Here is a 20,958-nt window from a genome sequence, read left to right on the forward strand (position 1 = left end):
TGTATAAAAAATTAATATATAATAATTATTTGGTTGGATCAGATTGAATTAGATTTTCAACATCAAAATCCACAATCCAATATGAACTTATTAGATTTGAATTTTTCGATTTGAATTCATTAATTTTTCGGATCTATGACCACCCTTAGAATAAATGATAGGATTAAAGGTTAATATTGCTACCCAACATATATCATACACCTCATAGTGAGATTACTCACTCATCTCTTTCTCACTATCAAATAGATGTCTCACATTCTATAACGAGTTTACATACATCTCTAGTGTGATCTTTAATAAGTTCTTACTCTTTCAAAACATCACATTCATCCCCTTCTCTCATATAATCAATTCAAGCAAACTATACAATAAAATACATAAAACAAATAAAATAAAACACATATTTTTCTCTAATAAATATTATAACAAATAATTTCACAAACCTTTCTTTATTAATAAAATACTCATAATTACATAAAAAAAATTAAATTACATTTTAAAACCAAATAAATTAATTAAAACTCTACTATTATTTTTAGAAAAAATTTGGAATGTTTCAAAAGTCAATACCTTATAATATAAAATTAATAATTAATATAATTTTTTAAGATAATTATTTTAAAATTAAACAATTTTAACCATTTTTTTATGAGTAAGAATGTAAACAATAAGTTAAAGATAAGAATTAATGCCATAAAATACAAACACACATAACATCAAATAGGATGATATGTAATAAGGATGAAGACATTGTTCCAAAATGATGAAATCAACAAGAATTAATGAACATTCTTTGGCATGGGTATCAATCAAACAATTACTCTCTTTACAAGTATGTTGAAACATGATATGTCAATCCTTATCACGATACTATTTGATTTTTGTGATTAAAAAATCATAAGGATGAAAAGCCATGTTGCTACTAGTAATAAGATTTATAGTCACTTTAGAATTAGTCTCACAAATAAAATTTTTAATACCTTTTTTTAGAGATGGCAAAGTGGGCCATGGCCCGCGAGCTGGCCCGTTGGCCCGCCAAAAATTGGCGGGCCGGGCCAAGCATTTCAACTAGCCAACCCACCAAGCCCACCCCGCCAAGCCCGCCAACCCGCCGGGCCAAATAGCAGGCCGGCCCGCCACAACCCGCCGGCCCGCATATATATATATATATATATATATATATATTTAATTTAATTATTTTTATGTTTATTTTATTTTGATGTAGAAGATGAGGATGAAGATGATTAAGAAAAAAAGTAGAGACATCTTCTTTCAAGAGAGCTTCTAATATTCTTAAAATAAAAATTTAAAGTTAATTAATTGTATTTAAACTTGTTTTGTGGACTATCAAAAAATTTAGTGTATAAATAATTTGTAAGTTTATAATTTTGGTGTAAATGGACTAATTTCTATTTGATTTTGTTTTAAGTTTGTAATTTGTTTTTGTTGAACATATATTAAGTACAATATGTATGCACTTTTAATTTCATATGATTATATTTATTTATTTGTAGCAAATTTTTTTATTTAACCATAAAATATTTTTTTTTCCATTTTTTTTATTTTTTATTTTTGTAAGCGGGCTGGCCCGCCCGCCCGCCAGCCCGCCCTTAGGCAGGGCGGGCTAGCATCTCTAGCCCGTTTTACATTGGCGGGCCGGCCCGGCCCGCCCCGTTTTTGGCGGGCTGGGCCAAAACGGGCCGGGCTGGCCCGTTGTGCCATCCCTACCTTTTTTCTACACAATCTTTAAGTCATGATAGATTTCAAATATGCCATATATGTCAATGCTTGAATTGTAATATGGTGAATATAAATACTTATCAGGGCACCCATTAGCTAACTGTTATGGAGCCACTACAAATTTCCACTTTTTCATACTTCATTCTTTAGATGTCCAACCCTAAACATGAATGGAGTGTGTTGGAGATCCCAAATGACTAGTGATAAGGCCATATTTGTATCAGTGGGAACAATTTTCACCTTGCAAGCTGATTTTGTGGACTTAAGTTACACTCTGGCCAAATTAAGATGTGTTAGAATCTGTTTTATTAGAATCTGTTTTATTAGCTGTGATAAGATATTCTAAGATATAGTTTAGATATATTAGTTTATCTTTTCCTAATTTATAGTTTATCTTAATCCCTAAACTTTAGGGATTGTTTCTGTTACTTGTTTATTTATTTGATTGTACCCATCAATTCAGAATAATAAGAAGAAAAATTATTCTACTCTAAATTTGAGATGGTATCAAAGCTCTCAAATTCTGGGAGCCGCCTCTGACTGCGCAAACCAAAACCCTAGACTGCAGCCTTCATTCCTGGACAGCCTTCATTGCTGTCAATCATTTTTTTTTAGGACAGCCAGCCTTCATTGCTGCTGTGATTTGCAGTGTTGTTTCTTAGTTGCCATCGCAACAATCAAATACATACTCACTGCATTAGGATCGTTGTACTACGGTGGACATGGCAGACCCAATTGCTGAAGTGGTGAATACTGAGTCTCATAACACTCAGGAACAACTGCAGAACCTCAACACTGCCTACCGATTGAATGGGAAGAATTACTTAAAATGGGCCCAGCTTGTTCGTAGAACTTTGAAAGGTAAAGGGAAAGCTAACCACTTGACTGAAGATGCTCCTAAAGAAGAAGATCCCAAATTTACAAAATGGGATGAAGAGGACTCTATGATCATGGCATGGCTATGGAACTCCATGATCCCAGAAATCAATGATACTTGCATGTTTCTTAATTCTGCAAAGGAGATTTGGAATGCCATGGAACAGACATACTCCAAAGCTAAAGATGCTGCTCAAATATATGATGTGAAGGTGAAGACTGTGGCTGAAAAACAGGGAAACAAGACTGTTACAGAGTATGCCAATCAACTCAAATCCCTGTGGATGGAGTTAGACCATTACAGGGTCATAAAAGCCAAGTGCTCAGATGATTCAGCAATGCTCAAAGAGTATATTGAGCAAGATAGAGTCTATGATTTCTTGGTAGGGCTTAACTCTGATTTTGATCAAGTGAGAGTCCAGATCCTTGGAAAAGAAAAAATTCCAGGAATTAATGAAGTAGTAGCTATGGTCAGAAGTGAAGAAAGCAGAAGGGGAATAATGCTAGAAACCCCAGCCATGGAAAATTCAGCCATGGTAGCTTCAGGATCAGCCATAATGGTAGACCAGAAAAAGGGGGGAATAGCTAATATGGAGAAGAAAGGTGAAGGAGTGTGGTGTACCTTCTGTAACAAGCCTCGCCACACTCGTGAAAAATGCTGGAAGCTGCATGGAAAGCCACCTAGTAAGGATTGGGGGCCCCAAAACTGAGACAAGGAGTGGGGAAAAAAAGGAGACAACACCAGAAAGGGAGGACAAGCACACATCGGTGCTGCCACCAGTGAAGAAAACAGAGGAGGAGTGATTCAACTTAACCAAGATGAAGTAGAGCAGATGAGATCATTCCTCAGCAAGTTGGATAAGTCAACAGGTACTTGTTCTTTGGCACATTCAGGTATGTTTCCTTTTTCTTTTGGACTTAATGCCTCAGATAAAAACTATAACCCATATTGGATACTAGATTCTGGGGCTACCGACCACATGACACCCCTACCTAAACATTTCTCTTCCTACACCCCTTGCCCTAGCAACAAGAAAATATCCACAGCAGATGGCTCTCTAATGACTGTAGCAGGTCAAGGAGAAGTTCAAATAAGCCCATCTATAACTCTTAAAAATGTCCTTCATATTCCTAAACTGTCTGTCAGTTTGATTTCCATAAAAAAGCTCATAAAAGACCTATCATGTAATGCCATATTTTATGACAATGTTTGTATACTGCAGAACAAGTACTCGGGGAGGACGATTGGACATGCTAGAGAATGGAATGGCCTTTATTACTTGGAGAATCCGTATTTGCCACCAGACCTGGAAAACAGCAACTCTTTTTTCTCTGATTCAATGAAGGCCAACAAGGAGAAGGTCTTCCTACATCACTGTCGTCTTGGACATCCTTCCTTTAGAGTCATAAAATTGTTATTCCCTTCCCTTTTTAGCAAATTAGATGTGGAAAGTATCCATTGTGAAGTGTGTGAGCTTGCTAAGCACAAGCGTGTACCTTTTCCAGTTAGTAATAATATGAGCACTTTTCCCTTCTATTTAATTCATACTGATGTGTGGGGTCCCTCAATTGTCCCAAATGTTTCTGGTGCCCGTTGGTTCCTCACCTTTATAGATGATTGTACTCGTGTCACATGGGTCTTTTTACTAAAACAAAAATCCGAAGTCAGCTATGTGGTTCAGCGTTTTTTCTCCATGGTAAAAAATCAGTTTGGAGTTAGCATTAAGAGGATTAGATCCGATAATGCCAAAGATTACTTTAATCATGGGCTTATTTCCTTTTGTCAAAAGGAAGGTATCATTCATGAGTCATCCTGTGTCAAAACACCTCAGCAAAATGGGATTGCTGAGAGAAAAAATGGTCACCTACTTGATCAAACTCGGGCTCTTCTTTTTCAACATGAGGTTCCTAAAAGGTTTTGGGGGGAGGCTGTTCTTACTGCATGTTATCTAATTAATAGACTACCTTCTAGTATTCTAGCCTCAAAAAGCCCCATGGAGGTTCTGCCCTCCTTTTATCCTAATGTTTCCACATCCAATCAACTTGTTCCAAGAATATTTGGGTGTGTGTCTTTTGTCCATGTCCACAATGGTAATAGAGGTAAACTTGATCCTAGAGCCTTAAAATGTGTTTTCATAGGATACTCATCCACACAAAAGGGATATAAATGCTATCACCCACCATCACAAAAAATTTTCGTGTCTAGAGATGTCACCTTTTTTGAGCACAAAAGCTACTTCCACCAAGATCATCCTCAGGGGGAGACTGCAAGAAAGGAAGATGATCTTTTTATGCTCCCTGACTTAAGCTTGGGACCAGAAATAGGGACTAAAGGTGTAACAACTGAGAAGGAACCCACTAAATCCATTCAAGATGGAGCTAATGTAAGATTTGGAAAAGGACTGGTTTATACAAGGAAGACAAAGGCCATTCTAGAATCTGTCCATGTCCAACAATCCAACCCAACATTACATGAGGTAACTACCCCTGATCCTTTAATCCCCACAAAATCAAACTCTGATTTTCCAACTGTACAGGAACCTGAAACCAGTCCAGCACCACTTTATGAGGACCTAGATATTCCAATTGCCCTTAGGAAAGAAACCAGGAAATGTACCACCAAGCCACTGTACCCTCTAGCCAATTATCTATCCTTTAGAAACTTCTCACATACCCATAAAGCCTTCCTCACAAGCCTAAACACTACAACAACACCTACCTCTTTATCTGAGGCATTGAGTGATAAAAAATGGAAACAAGCCATGGATGTGGAAATGAAAGCATTAGAGAAGAATAGTACCTGGGATTTGGTTGCTCTCCCAAATGAAAAAAAACCAGTAGGGTGCAAGTGGGTATATACTATAAAATACAAGGCTGATGGATCCATTGAGAGGTACAAAGCAAGGTTAGTAGCTAAGGGATTCACTCAAACCTATGGAGTGGATTACATGGAAACATTTGCACCAGTTGCAAAAATGAATACAGTTAGGGTGATATTGTCCCTAGCGGCTAATTATGGTTGGAACTTGCAACAATTTGATGTTGAAAATGCCTTCCTCCATGGAGAAATTGAAGAGGAGATTTACATGGAATTGCCCCCTGGATATGGTGAAAAAACAGCTGCCAACACTGTTTGCAAGCTAAAAAAGGCATTGTATGGGCTGAAACAATCACCACGAGCGTGGTTTGGAAGGTTTACTAAAGTTATGATAAGTTTAGGCTTTAAACAAAGTCAAGGAGACCACACTCTGTTCATTAAACACTCTAAGTCAAGGGGAGTAACAGTGTTACTGGTTTATGTGGATGATATTATAGTGACAGGTGATGATGAGGAAGAGCAACGATTGTTAGGCCAACATCTAGCCAAGGAATTTGAAATTAAGACCTTGGGAAAATTAAAGTATTTTTTGGGAATTGAAGTGGCCCATTCTAAAAAGGGGATATTCATATCTCAATAGAAATACATCACTGATTTGTTGAAAGAGACTGGTAAGACAGCATGCAAGCCTGCAAGTACACCAATTGACCCAAACCTGAAATTGGGAAACGCAGAAGAAGATACTGCAGTTGACAAGGAAGTGTATCAAAGACTAGTTGGTAGACTGATATATTTATCTCACACTAGACCTGATGTTGCATTCGCCGTGAGTCTAGTCAGCCAGTTCATGCACCAGCCAAAGGAGGTTCACTTACAAGCTGCACTAAGAATTGTGCAGTATTTGAAAGGGACCCCAGGCAGGGGAATTTTATTCAAACGAAATAGGAATGTAAATCTTGAAGCATATACAGATGCAGACTATGCAGGGTCAATTGTGGATAGGAGGTCAACTACGGGATATTGCACTTTCCTTGGAGGGAATCTTGTGACTTGGAAGAGTAAAAAACAAAGTGTGGTAGCCAGATCCAGTGCTGAAGCAGAGTTCAGGTCAATGGCACAAGGGATATGTGAACTACTCTGGCTGAAGATTATCTTGGAAGACCTAAGGATAAAATCGGATGAACCAATGAGACTTTATTGTGATAACAAATCTGCTATTAGCATAGCTCATAATCCGGTGCAACATGATAGAACCAAACATATTGAAGTTGACAGACATTTTATCAAAGAAAAATTAGATAGTGGTCTGATATGCACTCCATATGTCTCCTCACAAGACAACCTTGCAGATATTCTAACAAAGGGGCTGAACAGCAACATCTTTGAGAAGATTGTTTCCAAGCTGGGAATGGAGAATATCTATTCACCAGCTTGAGGGGGAGTGTTAGAATCTGTTTTATTAGAATCTGTTTTATTAGCTGTGATAAGATATTCTAAGATATAGTTTAGATATATTAGTTTATCTTTTCCTAATTTATAGTTTATCTTAATCCCTAAACTTTAGGGATTGTTTCTGTTACTTGTTTATTTATTTGATTGTACCCATCAATTCAGAATAATAAGAAGAAAAATTATTCTACTCTAAATTTGAGAAGATGGTTTCAAAGCTTCTATATGCATTGTTGGGCCATTTGTGTTTGCCAAGTTGTATATCTAGGTCGGTAACCTTGGGTGTAAGTGGTCAAATGTAGCTTTAATCGTGATCACCTTAACCGGCCTTAGTTGCAACCTTTTTGGGGGTTGTCTTAATTGCAGCTTGCCGGGCATTGGTTTAGTCCCTCATTGAATATAGATGACTTAAAAAAAGCTTATTAAGTTTGATCATTACTCACCTTAAAAGCAAGTTTATGTGGGTTGAGTTTGGCTCCAAAACCAAATTCTTGATTTGCATTATTTTAGGAACATGGTGATAAAATTGCCCCCCATAGATCATGGAGGAGGGTATTATTATTGTTAGAAAAGCTATTAAGGTATTTATTGTTCAACTTTTATAAAGTTGTTTCTTGTGTGTTATCAAACTTTAGGATTTCACTTTTTATCTCCATATGTAATCTTCTAATCATTATTGTTGCATATACATACATATGTGTGTGTGTGTGTGTATGTTCAGATAAACTTGTTTAGTGTGAGTCGAATCACTCGAGCATTATTTAGAATAACTCTCAAACTTAAGTTGGTATTAGAGCAAGTTGATCCTACTTTGTCACTATTCAAGGTTAACCACAGTCTTCTGTTGCCTTTTGTCCCCATTGGTCGTTGTCTCTATCTGGCAACCTTTGGATTTGGTGTGTATAGTGACACCCAACCCTAGTGGTTGCAAAAGAAAAAACAACCTCACGTTTCTCCATGCGCCTCCTCTTTGTGTGGTTAGATCAAGCACATGAATGTGTGTTTCATGCACTTCCTTGTTGTGACCAGAGTGATGCTATGACTTTTCAAGATGTTTGTCAACCCTGTCCTAGCCCCAAACCCAACCACTTTTTGTTTGTTTTTTTTTTGTCTTGTTTTGTTTGTTGTTTTTTTTTTCTTTTCTTCTATTTGTGTTTGGACAGCATGCTTGAAAAGTTCCCTTTTTGGTCTTCTTTGGAACTCCCATGGTAACTTCAGAGAAACTAAATGGAAAAAACCATCTTTCCTGGGTAGCCTTTGTTGAGCTTTGGTTTCTTGGTCATGGTTAGTATGATCATCTTTTCAAAAAGACAACAAAGATGTAGATACTTTTTTACAATGGAAGAGGTTGGATCGTCCAAACTTGAAAACAATTCCTCTTTGTCTTGTTTTGTATCTCCATCTCCTAAACTTCTACGTGATTGCTTGGGTGATCCAAACTTGTCAAAGTTGAAGAAAATAGTTCTTGAACTCAATAAACTTCAAACCTTGCCTTTTATACATGTCAATTAGGAAAACTTGTTAGGTCCTCTTTCCCAAAGAAAAATGATACAAGATGTAACTTTGCTTTTTTCACCATTCATTACAATATTAGGGGTCCAAGCTGTGTCACATCTATTGGTTTTAGATATTATGTCACATTCATTCATGAGTATTCTCAATGTACTAGTATATATTTAATGAAAGAGGGATATGAACTTTTGTTTATTTGTGTCTTTTTTTAATAAGATCAAGAATTAGTTCAAAAAATAGTTAAAATTCTTTGGAGCAATAATGCAAAACAATATTATTCTTCATATCTTTCTTCATTTTTATTCTCATTGAACATACTACATCTATCCATGTGTCCTTACAAACCGCAACAAAATGATATAGCCAAAAGAAAGAATAAATATTTGGTTGAAATAGTATGTACAATATTGCTTAGTGCAAATGTTACTGTTCATCGCTGGTGTGATGCTATTCTTACCACTTGCTATCTCATAAATAGAATGCCTTTTACATCCATTGAAAATCAGATTGCTTACTTTGTTCTATACCCAAATGATGCTATTCTTACAGCTTGCTATCTCATAAATAGAATGCCTTCTACATCCATTGAAAATCAGATTGTTTACTTTGTTCTATACCCAAATGAACCCCTTTATCATGTGTCAAGTATTTTTGGTTATACCTGTTTTTGTCCATAGTTTGTCTCTAGGATTAGACACTCTTTGCCATGTCCATAAAGTGTGTTTGCCTCTGCATAATTTTATGAGTTGTTTTTCATATCATGAATAGAAGTATGACAAGTTTTAAATTACATTTCGTATGTTGGACAGAATGAACTAAATGCTAAGTGGGAACATGAGAAGGCACAACTGGAGAAGTCTAGGAATGATGCTGAAATGAAATACAATGAAATCAATGAACAGGTGACTGGAAAGATCTTTCATGGGTATTTTTTAGTACAAAAGGAATTTTTTTGCTGTATACTGTTGATTTTGTGTATAGATGCTTACGTATTAAGTTCGTTTGCATAGCTTTATTATGATAATAATATATTGAATAAATGCTACATGATTGTTTCCTTAAAGTCAAATTTTTTGGTCTCTAATTTGATTCATCTGTGAAATGTGTTGTTAATATTGTTAATGTTTTTTAATTTTTTTAATATGTGACTGATATAGATTACTTAAGATTTTCTCTCGGGTTGGATAATGTTGCTCCCTTTATGTTTTTTCCTTTATATTTTCTTGTTATAATTTCCCCTTTTTCTTTTATGGAGGATCATTTGTTCATCTGTGATCTGTCTTAATTATACCTTTTATAATCTGTTCAATTGCATTTGTTTCGGGGAAGTAGGAATGTATTTTTTGTCCATTTGCCATGGTGGGGAGATCATTGAATACTTTTATGTTGAGGAATTTTTTTGGCATAGTAGAACTCTATGTGACATCTTGTTTGCTTGCAGAAAAAAATTTAGTTACTAATGATTTTCTATCACATGTACTTATTTCCTCCTCCAATTCTGAATAATTATTATTTAATTAAATATTATTAGGACTTCATATATCTAATACTGTATTGTAGTGTTAGTGTTTGCTATCATTCTAATGCATAATTTTGTCTACATTTTCCAGAATAAAATACTACATAGCCAACTTGAGGCTTTTCATATTCAATGGGCTGAGAAAGAGCGAAATGCTGCTGGTATTTCATCTGGAAGCAGTAGTGTGGATGCTTTTGGTGATGGTGGCCTCCAAAGCGTGATCAGTTATCTCAGGCGTTCAAAAGAAATTGTAAATATCTGTGTCTTGCTAAATTCCCTTCTATTTGTATGTTAATCTCCCATTTATTTATTTGTAAGTTCATCTTCTGGTTATCTAATAATGCTTTTGTAATTTTATAGGCAGAAGCAGAAGTTTCATTGTTAAAACAAGAGAAGCTGCGATTACAGTCACAGGTAAAATTCTGTACTACTAGCGTATGCTTCTTACATGATGGATGAACAATACACTTCTTTTTGAGTAAATATCTAATCTCTCATCTTACACTTTCATGTTACAAGATTGAGGATAAATTATTCATCCTGCCTTCATTTTTGAGTATTCATGATTAATATTTATATCAAGTTAATCTTGTATTCATATTACTAATTATTACCTAATATATTATTCCAAAGCACACCAGTTGTCTGACATGGGTAATAACTTTTCCCTTTCAATCTTCATATAATTATCTTTATGGATAGAGTTATCATCTACATCTCAACCAAGTCTCTTATCCAGTTGCACTTTCTCTGCTAATTTGAAGTGGTGACTGGTGATCATTATGATTGGTTTTGTGAGTGGGGGTGAGGATTTTGTTGTTATATTTTCTTGTCTTTTTTTATGTACAATGACTCCCATAAAAATTCCTAACTTTGGTTTCAAAGAGATTCAGTATCTCTTTACTGTTACTGGTGCCTGTCCTAGATGTGTTTGCTTTCTGGCACTAATTTAGAAGCTGCCTCTCACCTTCTGATGTTCACTGCCAAAAAAGAGCTAATATACTGTTTTGTTATTAAAAACCCAATGGTAACAATAGTCTTTTGTTTTTTCATGTTTTATGCTGCTAGCATTTGAAACTCGACTGGATATAAAAGACTGCTTTTGTATTATTTGTGTGTGGGAATGATCCCTGTTCATGTGAAAGGACCTTATAGATTAAACTTGACTATTTATTTCAGTTTCTTGTGACCACCTATGGATTTAGTGTATAATCGTCTAATCTTCTCAAATCTCTTGGTTCTCTGCAGCTTGACAGTGCTTTGAAGGCAGCAGAGTCTGCACATGCATCACTTGAAACTGAGCGTGCAAAATCTAGATCATTTTTGTTCACTGAAGAAGAGTTCAAAGCATTGCAGCTTCAGGTTGAGAATCCTATAATTGAAATCCACTTCTCTTCATTATCTATGGCTTGTTTCTTGATGACATAATAAGTTAATGTTGTTCAACAAATGCTCTAATGATGTTATGTTCAATCAAATAATGACCTGATTTTTTAAAATCATTTGTAGGTCAGAGAAATGAACTTACTTCGTGAGAGTAACATGCAGCTAAGGGAAGAAAATAAACACAATTTCAATGAGTGTCAGGTATGTGGCTATGTCAATTACCTATTCCCATTTAATCTTATTCAACATATGAAGTTCATAAAATATTTCTTTGTGATATGTAAAAAAAGCTTTTGTACTCCTTCTCTTTCTTCCTCCTCTTCTATACTATTTCATGCTTCATCAACTTAACAGTGTTGACTTGTCATAAAAGCAAGATGCAGTTTGTTAGTGAAATATATTTTTGGTAAACATCTGTTGCATTGTGTGGTGTTTTCCTGTTACTGATACACATAATTTTCTTGGCATAGAAATTGTGTGAACTAGCACAGAAGGCTAGAGCAGAGGCAGAGAACCTAGAGAATCTCCTGAGGGAAAGAGAAATCGAGCTTGAAGGCAATAAAAAAGAAATTGAAATGCTAAAAGTTGAAAAAGATCATCTCAATAACAGGGTTTCTGAGGTATTTTATTTTGAAACCTTGAAAACAAACATACTGCAATGTATTACTGTGTCTTTTTTCTAATTTTTTTTTTGTTTTATGTTGTTCAGTTGCTTGAAAAGAGTAAAAATGTTGATGTCGAGGATTATGATCGACTGAAGAAGCTTGCTAGAGATATCCAGGTTGTTATATTAGCATGGATTGCTCATTTTAGTGAATTTTAAGACATCATTTTCAACCTTGCAGTTGTCTAAAACAACCAATCAATTAATGCATGTTCCTTTTCTTATACATGTTCCGAAAGTTGGTGTGATTAGTAATTCAAGACTACTTGGTTATCAAACTTGGTCTGTCAATTTAAAATCTACCATGAACTCTTCTAAAAAATTTCATGCAATTCATTTTGAAGTAATGTTATTAAAGAAACGGTTGTGGTGCTGCCTTGGAGGTATGGTGTGGCATTTTGGAGCCTCTACATTGGCCATTTCCAATATGGTGCCTGCTATTCATGTGGCATCCTTGTCATGTGCAGCGGTTACGCAGAAATTGCAGACATTTGTCAAAAAAAGGAAAGGGTGGTTGTATGACCCGTCCATTGGCTTAAAAAATGTTTAAAAAGCCTAAAAAAAGAAGATTTTGGGCCATGTAATCTGATCCAACTCAGGCCTAAAATGTTTTAAAAAGCCTCACAAAGTGTCTAGTATTCCTGATACTAAACGAAACACCCAACAACTAAGGTGATGACCATCTCTGCCGCTGCAATTACCATATCCAGCGGTGACGACCATCTCCATCTGCAATGACCATCTCTGACAAACTTGACTTCTCTTCCCATTCTCTGCATATCATTTTCCTGTTCTTTTAAATTCTATTTTCTTTTGGTTGTGCTCTTCTTTCTCTGGTTCTACTCATTTATTTTCTCCTTTATGTCCTTATTTTTTAATCTGTTTTTTCTCTGCTACTCAGTTCTATTATTCTATTATTTTGTTTTCCCCTTTATAATTCTTTTATTTAAAGGCCTATGTTTTTTTCCCTTCATTTTTCATGCTTTTGATTATGATTGTTAATTCTTTTTTAAATTCAGCTATATATTTTCAGTATGTTTTCAATTTCTTTTATTTAATTGTAATTTTTTATTTATCATTTTTAATCACCATTAATTCTTTGATGGATGTTATGACATTGTTGTTTTGAGTCGTGTGATATTTTCTTGAAACTTTGTCTATGATTATGCTGTTTTCTTATTTTATTTCTTCTGTTTTTTATTTATTTTGTGTATATATATTATTTATTTATTTATTTGTCTGCCATGGCATCCACTGTAGATCGCCATGCCATCTGCCATATGTATATGCTGGGTATTTTGGCTTATTACCATAAGCTGCCATCTGTTATTCTGTTATTGATAATTTTGTTTTGAAATTATATGCTATAATTGATATTCAAGTTGTTCTTTTTGGTTGTGTTTTTCCTTCCATTGTCTACTATTTCATCACTCCATTAAGCTTAAAGAAGAGTGAATGTAGCAATTCTTTGTTTTGTCAATCCTCTTATAAAGTAGTGTTTCAGGATTTTTTGTTGTTGTTAATTGCTGAACAGCATAAGAAGAGTACATATAATCAGATATAATCAGATATAGCAGTTTTGAAATTGGCAAGAAATTTCAAGTTTTATTTTATATATGTCTAATTATATATGTAGAGAAAGAGACAGAATTGATTGATTTCTTATTTATTTTACTCAATTTGAAGTGAGATATGATTATCTTTTCTAGAATTTATTAACTTTATATTTTATTTCATCAGGATAAACTAAGAGATAGGGATGCTCAGATTGAGGAAATTAATAAAATTCTATCAGAAAAGCAGGATTGTGTATCACGTCTGGAGCAAGATCTTTCAAACTGCCGCCTAGAGCTTGCAGGGAAAGAGAAGAAAATTAATGACATTTTGCAGTCTGAGGTCTCTAAGATATACTCTACTTTTGCTGTTTTGAGAAATATTTTCTTTATTAACATTAGTTGTGTTTGATTAAAACAGGCTAACCTGAAACTTGAATCGGAGAAGCATAGGAAACTGCTGGCTCAGTTTAAGGTGCATGGAGGTTCTTGTTTTGAAAAGTTGATAGAGTTCTCTGGATAACTGCATATTCCATTATATATATATATATATATATATATATATATATATATATATATATATATATATATATTTCTCATTGCTTTTTCTTTTGCCATCCTTATCCAGAAAAAGATTGATGTTTTGTCAAGGGAAAAGGATGACCTAGGGAAAGAGAACCAGCAACTTACTAAGCAATTAGATGAAATTAAACAAGGCAATAATCTTATTTTCCTAATCTCTCTCCCTTGCTGTCTATGTTTTTATTTGTTTCTAATCTGCAATTTCTGCTGGAGTTTATTGTTAAATTTTAATGGTGTATATATCAGGGAAAAGGTCAACAAGTGATACACCGGGTGAACAAGCAATGAAAGAGGAAAAGGATACTCGAATACAGGTTCATTTGAAATAGTGGTTTTGATTGTTTACTTTTTCACTTTCTGGGAAATGACAAGTTGACAACCCAAGTTGTCTTAATTTTACTTATTTTCTGTTTGCTAGATTTTGGAGAAACATCTTGAGAGATTGAGAGATGAATTAAAGAAGGAGAAGGAAGACAATCGTATAGAGAGAGGTAGACGTCTGAAGACTGAAAAGGCGATAAAGGACTCTTACAGTATTGTTGACACAGGTTTCCCTGTTACTCATATACTGTGATGCATGTTTAAGCTCCTTCAGTTTTACATCTGGTCTTAATAACTTAGTGCAATGATGCAAATGCAATTCTTCTTTATAGTAGGATAAGATGAATGAAACTTTCATTTCTCTGGTTTTTACAATGTTTTATGAGTATTATCTTTTAGTTACATCATTATTTTTGGTTGCGGAAGAGATTGAATGTAAAAACTGTAAGGGAGAGGCGAGGAGGTAGGAAAGAAAGGTTTCTGTAAGCTCAGAGTGAAGGAATTTGGCCTTCAAATTTGCCTAACACATTTCATCCTCCCTGACTGTTACTCATAATTCACTGATATTAGTTTGGTTGAGGAGTTACTATTAAGCTTATTCTTCTACTCTAATTTCTTGTCCAGTTCTTCAACTATATGATTATGTATTTTCTTCTCTCCTTTTATTGATTTATTTACTCTCAGGAGAAAACAAAATTTATTAATGAAATCGAGAAGCACAAGAAGTCTCTGAAAAGGTTGTCTGATGAAGTTGAAAAGCTCAAGGTTGTTATTGGCAATCTTCCTGAGGTAATGATTCAAAACAGTGGTTTATTGTGCAATCTAACTAATGTTGAGCATATAGACATGGTTTAGCCTCCAGGGATTATTTTTTATTTTGTTCTGAGCCCTCACTACATTTGAGCCAATTGTTCATAAGCAGAAAATTTTATCTGCCTTTTTTTTTGTATAATTTTTCTTAGGGTACGAATGTGGTTCAACTTCTTTCTGGATCCAATGTTGATGACTTTGCTGCTCCTTACCTATCTGCTGTGGAAACTTTTGAAAAGGAAGCTCAGTCAGTATTTCGTGAGTTTGGAGGTCGTGGTAATCTTGGAGAAATAGCAACAATTACAGATAGTTCAGCGGCTGCTACAGGTTATTTCATTTATAATGTTGTGCAAATCAAGTTAGCTAAATATTGAAAGAGTGTAGATTAAGGATTTTAAACAGAATGCAGTTTTCAATAATTTCTCATAGTGGTTCTCTAAATAATCTAACCTTGTACCGCTGGCTATATTAATGGAGTGGCTACAATATGGCAGGTTCTCTTGTCCATGCTCCATCCCAAAGCATTGTATCTCAGGCTGCCCCTGGAGCAAGTGTTTTACGACCTAAAGCCCCTGAAGAAAGTGAAAAAAGACTAGCATTGCTCAAAGCTAGTAGTATTGAAACTCGTAGAGCAGGTAGGAAATTGGTCAGGCCTAGACTAGTAAGAATTAATGAGCCCCAAGGTGACACAGAAATGTCTGATGCCGAAGGAGCAGGCAGCAAGCCTGGGCCATCTAGTGACACAGAAACAGGTAGTTTTGCTCAATCATCGATTCGTAAGCGAGTTGCTCCTACTTCCACTTCTGAATTACGTGAAGAAGCAGTTGCACCAGGTGAGATGAACTCCGAAGCACCTGTGTTGAAGAAGTCAAAAGGATCAGAGTCCCCAAAAGAGAGTACAGAAGAACAACCTGCTGCCTCTCTGGAATTTACTGGCAATCAGCCTATCAATGAAGAATTATTTGATAGTGGTGAGTTGCCAGAAGGCCAAAATGAGGAAGTCAGTGAAGCTCAAACTGAAGATGGTGAAATTGCTGTTGGGAAGGATGACGAATCTGAAGATCCACAACCGTTGGATGGTACGAGTCAAGAGGAATTCCAAGGTGACAGGACTGGAAATTTAGAAGAGAATGCAGATCAAGCAATTGATACAAAAATGCTATCGGATGAGATTCCAAGTGAACACACCGAGTCAGACAACCAGCAGTCAACATTGGCACCAAGTAGTGAAAGAGAAGAGGGAGAATTGTTGCCAGATAATGTAGATGTTGAGGGTGAGTTGTCAAACATGGTGGAAAATCAAGAATCCAGGGAAGGTCAATCTGAGTCTGCTGCAACACCTGAACGTTCCCCAGCCAGGGTTGATGATGAAGATTTGGAGGCCGGTGATATAAATTCTCCTGAGCTTTCAAGTGATGATAAGAATGATGAGAGTGAGTTGGTTGAGGAGGCTGGTGATGGTGCCGACAAGTTAATTGACGTTAACGAACCAATATCAGTTGAGAGCAATCAAGTGGCTGTTGTTGCGAGTGAGGGTGCTACTTTGACAAGTGCTGCAGAAAGTAGTTCTTCTAAAGTGAACTTACCTGTTCCAAAGCCCAATGAAACAGAAGAGGCAAAGCAGGCATCACCCATTAGCAGTACTTCAACGACCATCAATTTGTCAGAGAGAGCTCGAGAAAGGTCTCAAATGAGACAGGCTGGGTTGGTTCCTTCCCTTCCTAGACCTCGTGGTGGAAGACTTGGTAATCCTCCCCGTGGTCGGGTTGCTCGTGGTGGTCGAGGAGGAGGCCGCAGACCTCTTCCTCCCGCTCCTGGTCCAGAATCATGAACAACAAATTGTGTGGCAGACTGTTAATAAAGTTATTTTACCTTACTAGACTTGTTGTAAACTTGTCTCCCTTGATACTGACAATGACAGTATAGACCAGTGAGTACTGAGTAGGTGTAAATGGGCGACCAGTAATCGTCGTGTAAATACAATTTTGCTTTGCACTCGTTTCTCCTGCCTAACTAATTTTGACTACGTTATCATCATGCGGGAATGGTCATTTTATTTAACATTCATTTCATGTTACAAATGTTACTTTAAACTCATTTCATAGAGTATTAATGGGCATATTGGAATTCGTTACATGGAATTAGATAAAACAAAAACAAGTATTTGCGTTTCTCATAAATTTGCTTAATGATAATTTAATTCCCGTTATCGATACAAATCAGGTCTACATGTTGAGAAATGTTAGCTTTACGAATTTAGATGCTTCAGATATTTGACAAGTGTAGAATAATATCATCAACAAAAAATGGGAATTTGGAAGAGTTAAAATAATATGATTTTAGTTTTGGTAAAATGAACAAGTTCTTTTATTTTGGTTTTTTGTAAAAAGTATTATTTTTCATTTCTCTCAAATTTAGAATTATTATTTAGTCTATATTATTATATTAATATTTTTAACAAGTTTGTTTATTAAAAAAGTTATGAAATCATTTTATGTGATACTTAATGATGTTATGTTTGTCTTTGACGCTTTTAAAATTTTGTATATATTTTTAAAATGTTATTTATCTTAAATTATTGAAAGTGATAAAAAAAATTTATTTTAGATTTTAAAGAGTGAAATTTAAGAAAATATTTTACAGTAACTAAAATTAAAATTTATTTGTTTTTCAACAATCAAAATTATTTTGAAGAAAAATATTATTGGACATTTTTAAGTCGAATATATAACATTGAAAAGGTTAAATATTTCTTTTTGTCTCTTATAATATTTTTTTGTTTTAATTTAGTCTCACTTAAATTTTTTATTCTAATTTAGTCCCCAATAATTAAAATCATTGTAATTTAGGATTTTCGTCCAAATGATTTAAATGGGGTTTGGCCACGTGAATGTCACGTAGATGCGTACGTGGACGTCAAAGTGCATGAATACACCTGGAATCAGAACGGCCCGTTCTAGCTGCATTCTTGGTGTGTTAATTTTGCAACCGGAACAGACTGTTCCAAATGCAAATTTCACAAACTATCAGTGCATCAGAACGGGATGTTCTGAAACCAGAACGGGCCGTTCTGGTTTCAGAGCGACCCGTTCCAAAAAATCAACTCCATGCATCCGTTGACAAAAATGCCACAACGTCATTCAAAAATTGAAAATAAAAATTCATAACATATCATAAATTCAAAGATAGAAACATGGTTTAGAAATTGAAAACAAAAATTCAGAACATAACAATGAAATAAAATCTGCTACTATTGGCTTTAGTGATACACTGCATTATCCTTAATGATACACTGTATAGTCCAACTGTTTAGCAATTGAAATTATCAATTTTCATTTACAATATTACCAAATTCAGTGTTTGAAATCCTTTGTACCTTGGGTCTTTTTTCTTTCGCGATTCATAACCGTAAACTATAATAAGTGACCATTTGTGTTTGGTATTCTGGAACCAGAACGACCCGTTATGAAACCAAAATGGGCCGTTTTGGTTCCAGGTTTTTTCAAAAATTTTGGCGTCCACGTACGCATCTACGTGGCATCCATGTGGATGCCACGTGACCAACAGTTAACTCCGTTTAAATCATTTGGATGGAAGTCCCAAATTGCAATAATTTAAGTTATTGAGACTAAATTGAGACAAAAAATTAAAGTAGGACTAAATTGAAACAAAAAAATGTTATCAGGGACAAAAAGATCTATTTAACCCATTGAAAATTTAATATTTTACCTTAAACTACTGAACTTAGTGTTGCAGTCATGTATTATAAATGCATGAAAAAATCATTTTAACCTGATTATTTATGAGTTGCAAGATCCTAAATATGTTATCAGAAATTTTGATTAAAATACACTTTTAGTCCTTATAATTTTTTTTAATTGGTCTGTTCTTTTTATAAAGACTAGTAAGTAAAAAAAGAGATATTTCAGATCTCTCTATTATTTCTATGTTAAAATAATAGTGAAAAAAATCAAGATTTGAAAATAAATAATGATATACATTAGTGAGTGAGTATTTTTTATTATTGTAAAGTAAATAATTTTAAAAATATCTTATTTAAGAGAAAAACTTTCCTATAAAAAAAGAGTTGTTCGATTTGAAAGCAATATCTTTGAGCTGTAGAAATATTTAGTCGGTTTTAATATTTATATTTAGTCGATTTTCCTGACATGGATTTTTTTTTCATCTCGTTAAAATTTATGTAAGACGTGGTCCTCAAATAATTAATTGACATTGACAGTAATGATAACCTAACAAAGACAACAAACAACAAACAACAAACTCTGACTTATTCCTCACAAGTAGTAACAAAGACAACAAAGCTTTAAGTCATCACCCTGAACCTTATGGTATCCCAAAAACGATACCATTTCTATGATTCAATACGAGAAAAAATCTTTTTCTTTTTTTTCCATGTTGATGTGATTGTAAAATCATTTTGGTGATTCGATTTTTAAGCTGCACGTTTAGATCATGATTGATGTTGCTGCGAGTTTAGTTGTGTGGTTCGTTGAGTTCGATAGGGTTCTGTGCATGCACCAATATGATTATTTGTAGTACTAGATTATGCATGAGTTGTGGGGGGATTAATGCATGCTTAGCTTTATGGTATTATGGATAATATTGATGGTGTGTGATGTTGTCGGTTGATACATTGGCAATGTTGTACTTTTCGAACATGTGTAATGTTTCATCAATTGGCTTTGATACATATCGTTTAGATAAATTTCTTGCTAAATATATAGGAAAAGAATAAAGAGGAAAAAAAATAAAGATATTAATTTTTTTATAAATTAAAATTAATTTATATAAAAGTCAATTTTGAAGGTAATGTTCTTTGTTATTGAGGTAGGTTTCGTAATCACATAACTTACAAAAAAATATTGCAAGATGCGTGATTTTGAGAGCTCTTGATTCCGAAATATTGGTAGACTTGACATGTCAAACCTTTCTTAAATATCTTAAAAGTTTGTTAATTGTAGTACTCTTTAGATTTGATGTTTTAATTGTTCCACTTCACAACATTTCATATAATGATACTTCACACAATTTTTCATTGGTGAAAATCTTTAACCGGTTAAAACCCTCTGTGAATAACTCTATGAAATGTTTGATTGCCTTTAAGATCATCGACTGTCCCTACAAACTAATGTAAATTTTTTTAGTGTGTTTTATCCTTATTCACGCAATTTTGGAAAACTTTTCAAAAGGTCATTTATTCTTAAATTGCTCCAAGTCAAATACACTTAACTATGGAATTTTTAAGTGATAAGCTATTGAAAAGTAGATGTATATTGTTAGTATAGGTAGTACTAATTAATTCGTTTAAGTCATTCTTAACTATACAATCTCACAAATGTACAACCTATAGATCCCTCTCATTCTAGTGTGTTCAAGATGTTACAAGTCACTAACTTCCACTTTGTTCGTCTCCAAACCACATCGTACTAGGAGAGTGAACCTACTTTGATATTGTTCTCACCTGAAGTTGGTCTGATGTCGACCTCTTCGGCAAGGTTGGTGAGTCTCTTCTACTCCCGTAAGTTGGATGCTCCAAGGTGGAGGTGGTACCCATAAAAGAGACTCTGAAACTTAAGTTAGTCCCTGTAGGTGTGAGTGTTTCATATATATAGTGTACGTAATTAAGGTTTTTCCTTATACGAATATTTCGTAATATATGATGAGATTGCGCACTTATCTTTTTATGTTAAATTATGATGCAAATTCT

At 34.6% G+C, this 20,958-nt stretch overlaps 2 protein-coding genes across 4 annotated transcripts in view; one reads left to right on the top strand and one right to left on the bottom strand.

The window, feature by feature from the left end:
- The window catches only part of LOC109791617 (potassium channel GORK), a 62,068-nt gene extending 49,320 nt beyond the window's left edge, over window positions 1–12,748 (bottom strand). Inside the window, exon 1 of the mRNA XM_083064629.1 lies at window positions 12,666–12,748. Coding sequence (XP_082920755.1) covers window positions 12,666–12,748 — 83 coding nt within the window. The remainder of the gene's footprint in view (window positions 1–12,665) is intronic.
- The window catches only part of LOC109791613 (uncharacterized), a 48,955-nt gene extending 31,653 nt beyond the window's left edge, over window positions 1–17,302 (top strand). For all 3 annotated transcript variants that reach the window (XM_083066051.1, XM_083066050.1, XM_083066049.1), the window contains one exon: window positions 15,725–17,302. In XM_083066051.1, coding sequence (XP_082922177.1) covers window positions 15,725–17,061 — 1,337 coding nt within the window. In that variant the 3' untranslated portion in view covers window positions 17,062–17,302. The remainder of the gene's footprint in view (window positions 1–15,724) is intronic.
- The last annotated feature ends 3,656 nt before the right edge of the window (window positions 17,303–20,958 follow it).

This window comes from Cajanus cajan, chromosome 10 (genome assembly GCF_000230855.2).
Source record: "Cajanus cajan strain Asha chromosome 10, NIPB_CcT2T_4, whole genome shotgun sequence".
In the NCBI taxonomy this organism is placed as follows: Eukaryota; Viridiplantae; Streptophyta; class Magnoliopsida; order Fabales; family Fabaceae; genus Cajanus; species Cajanus cajan.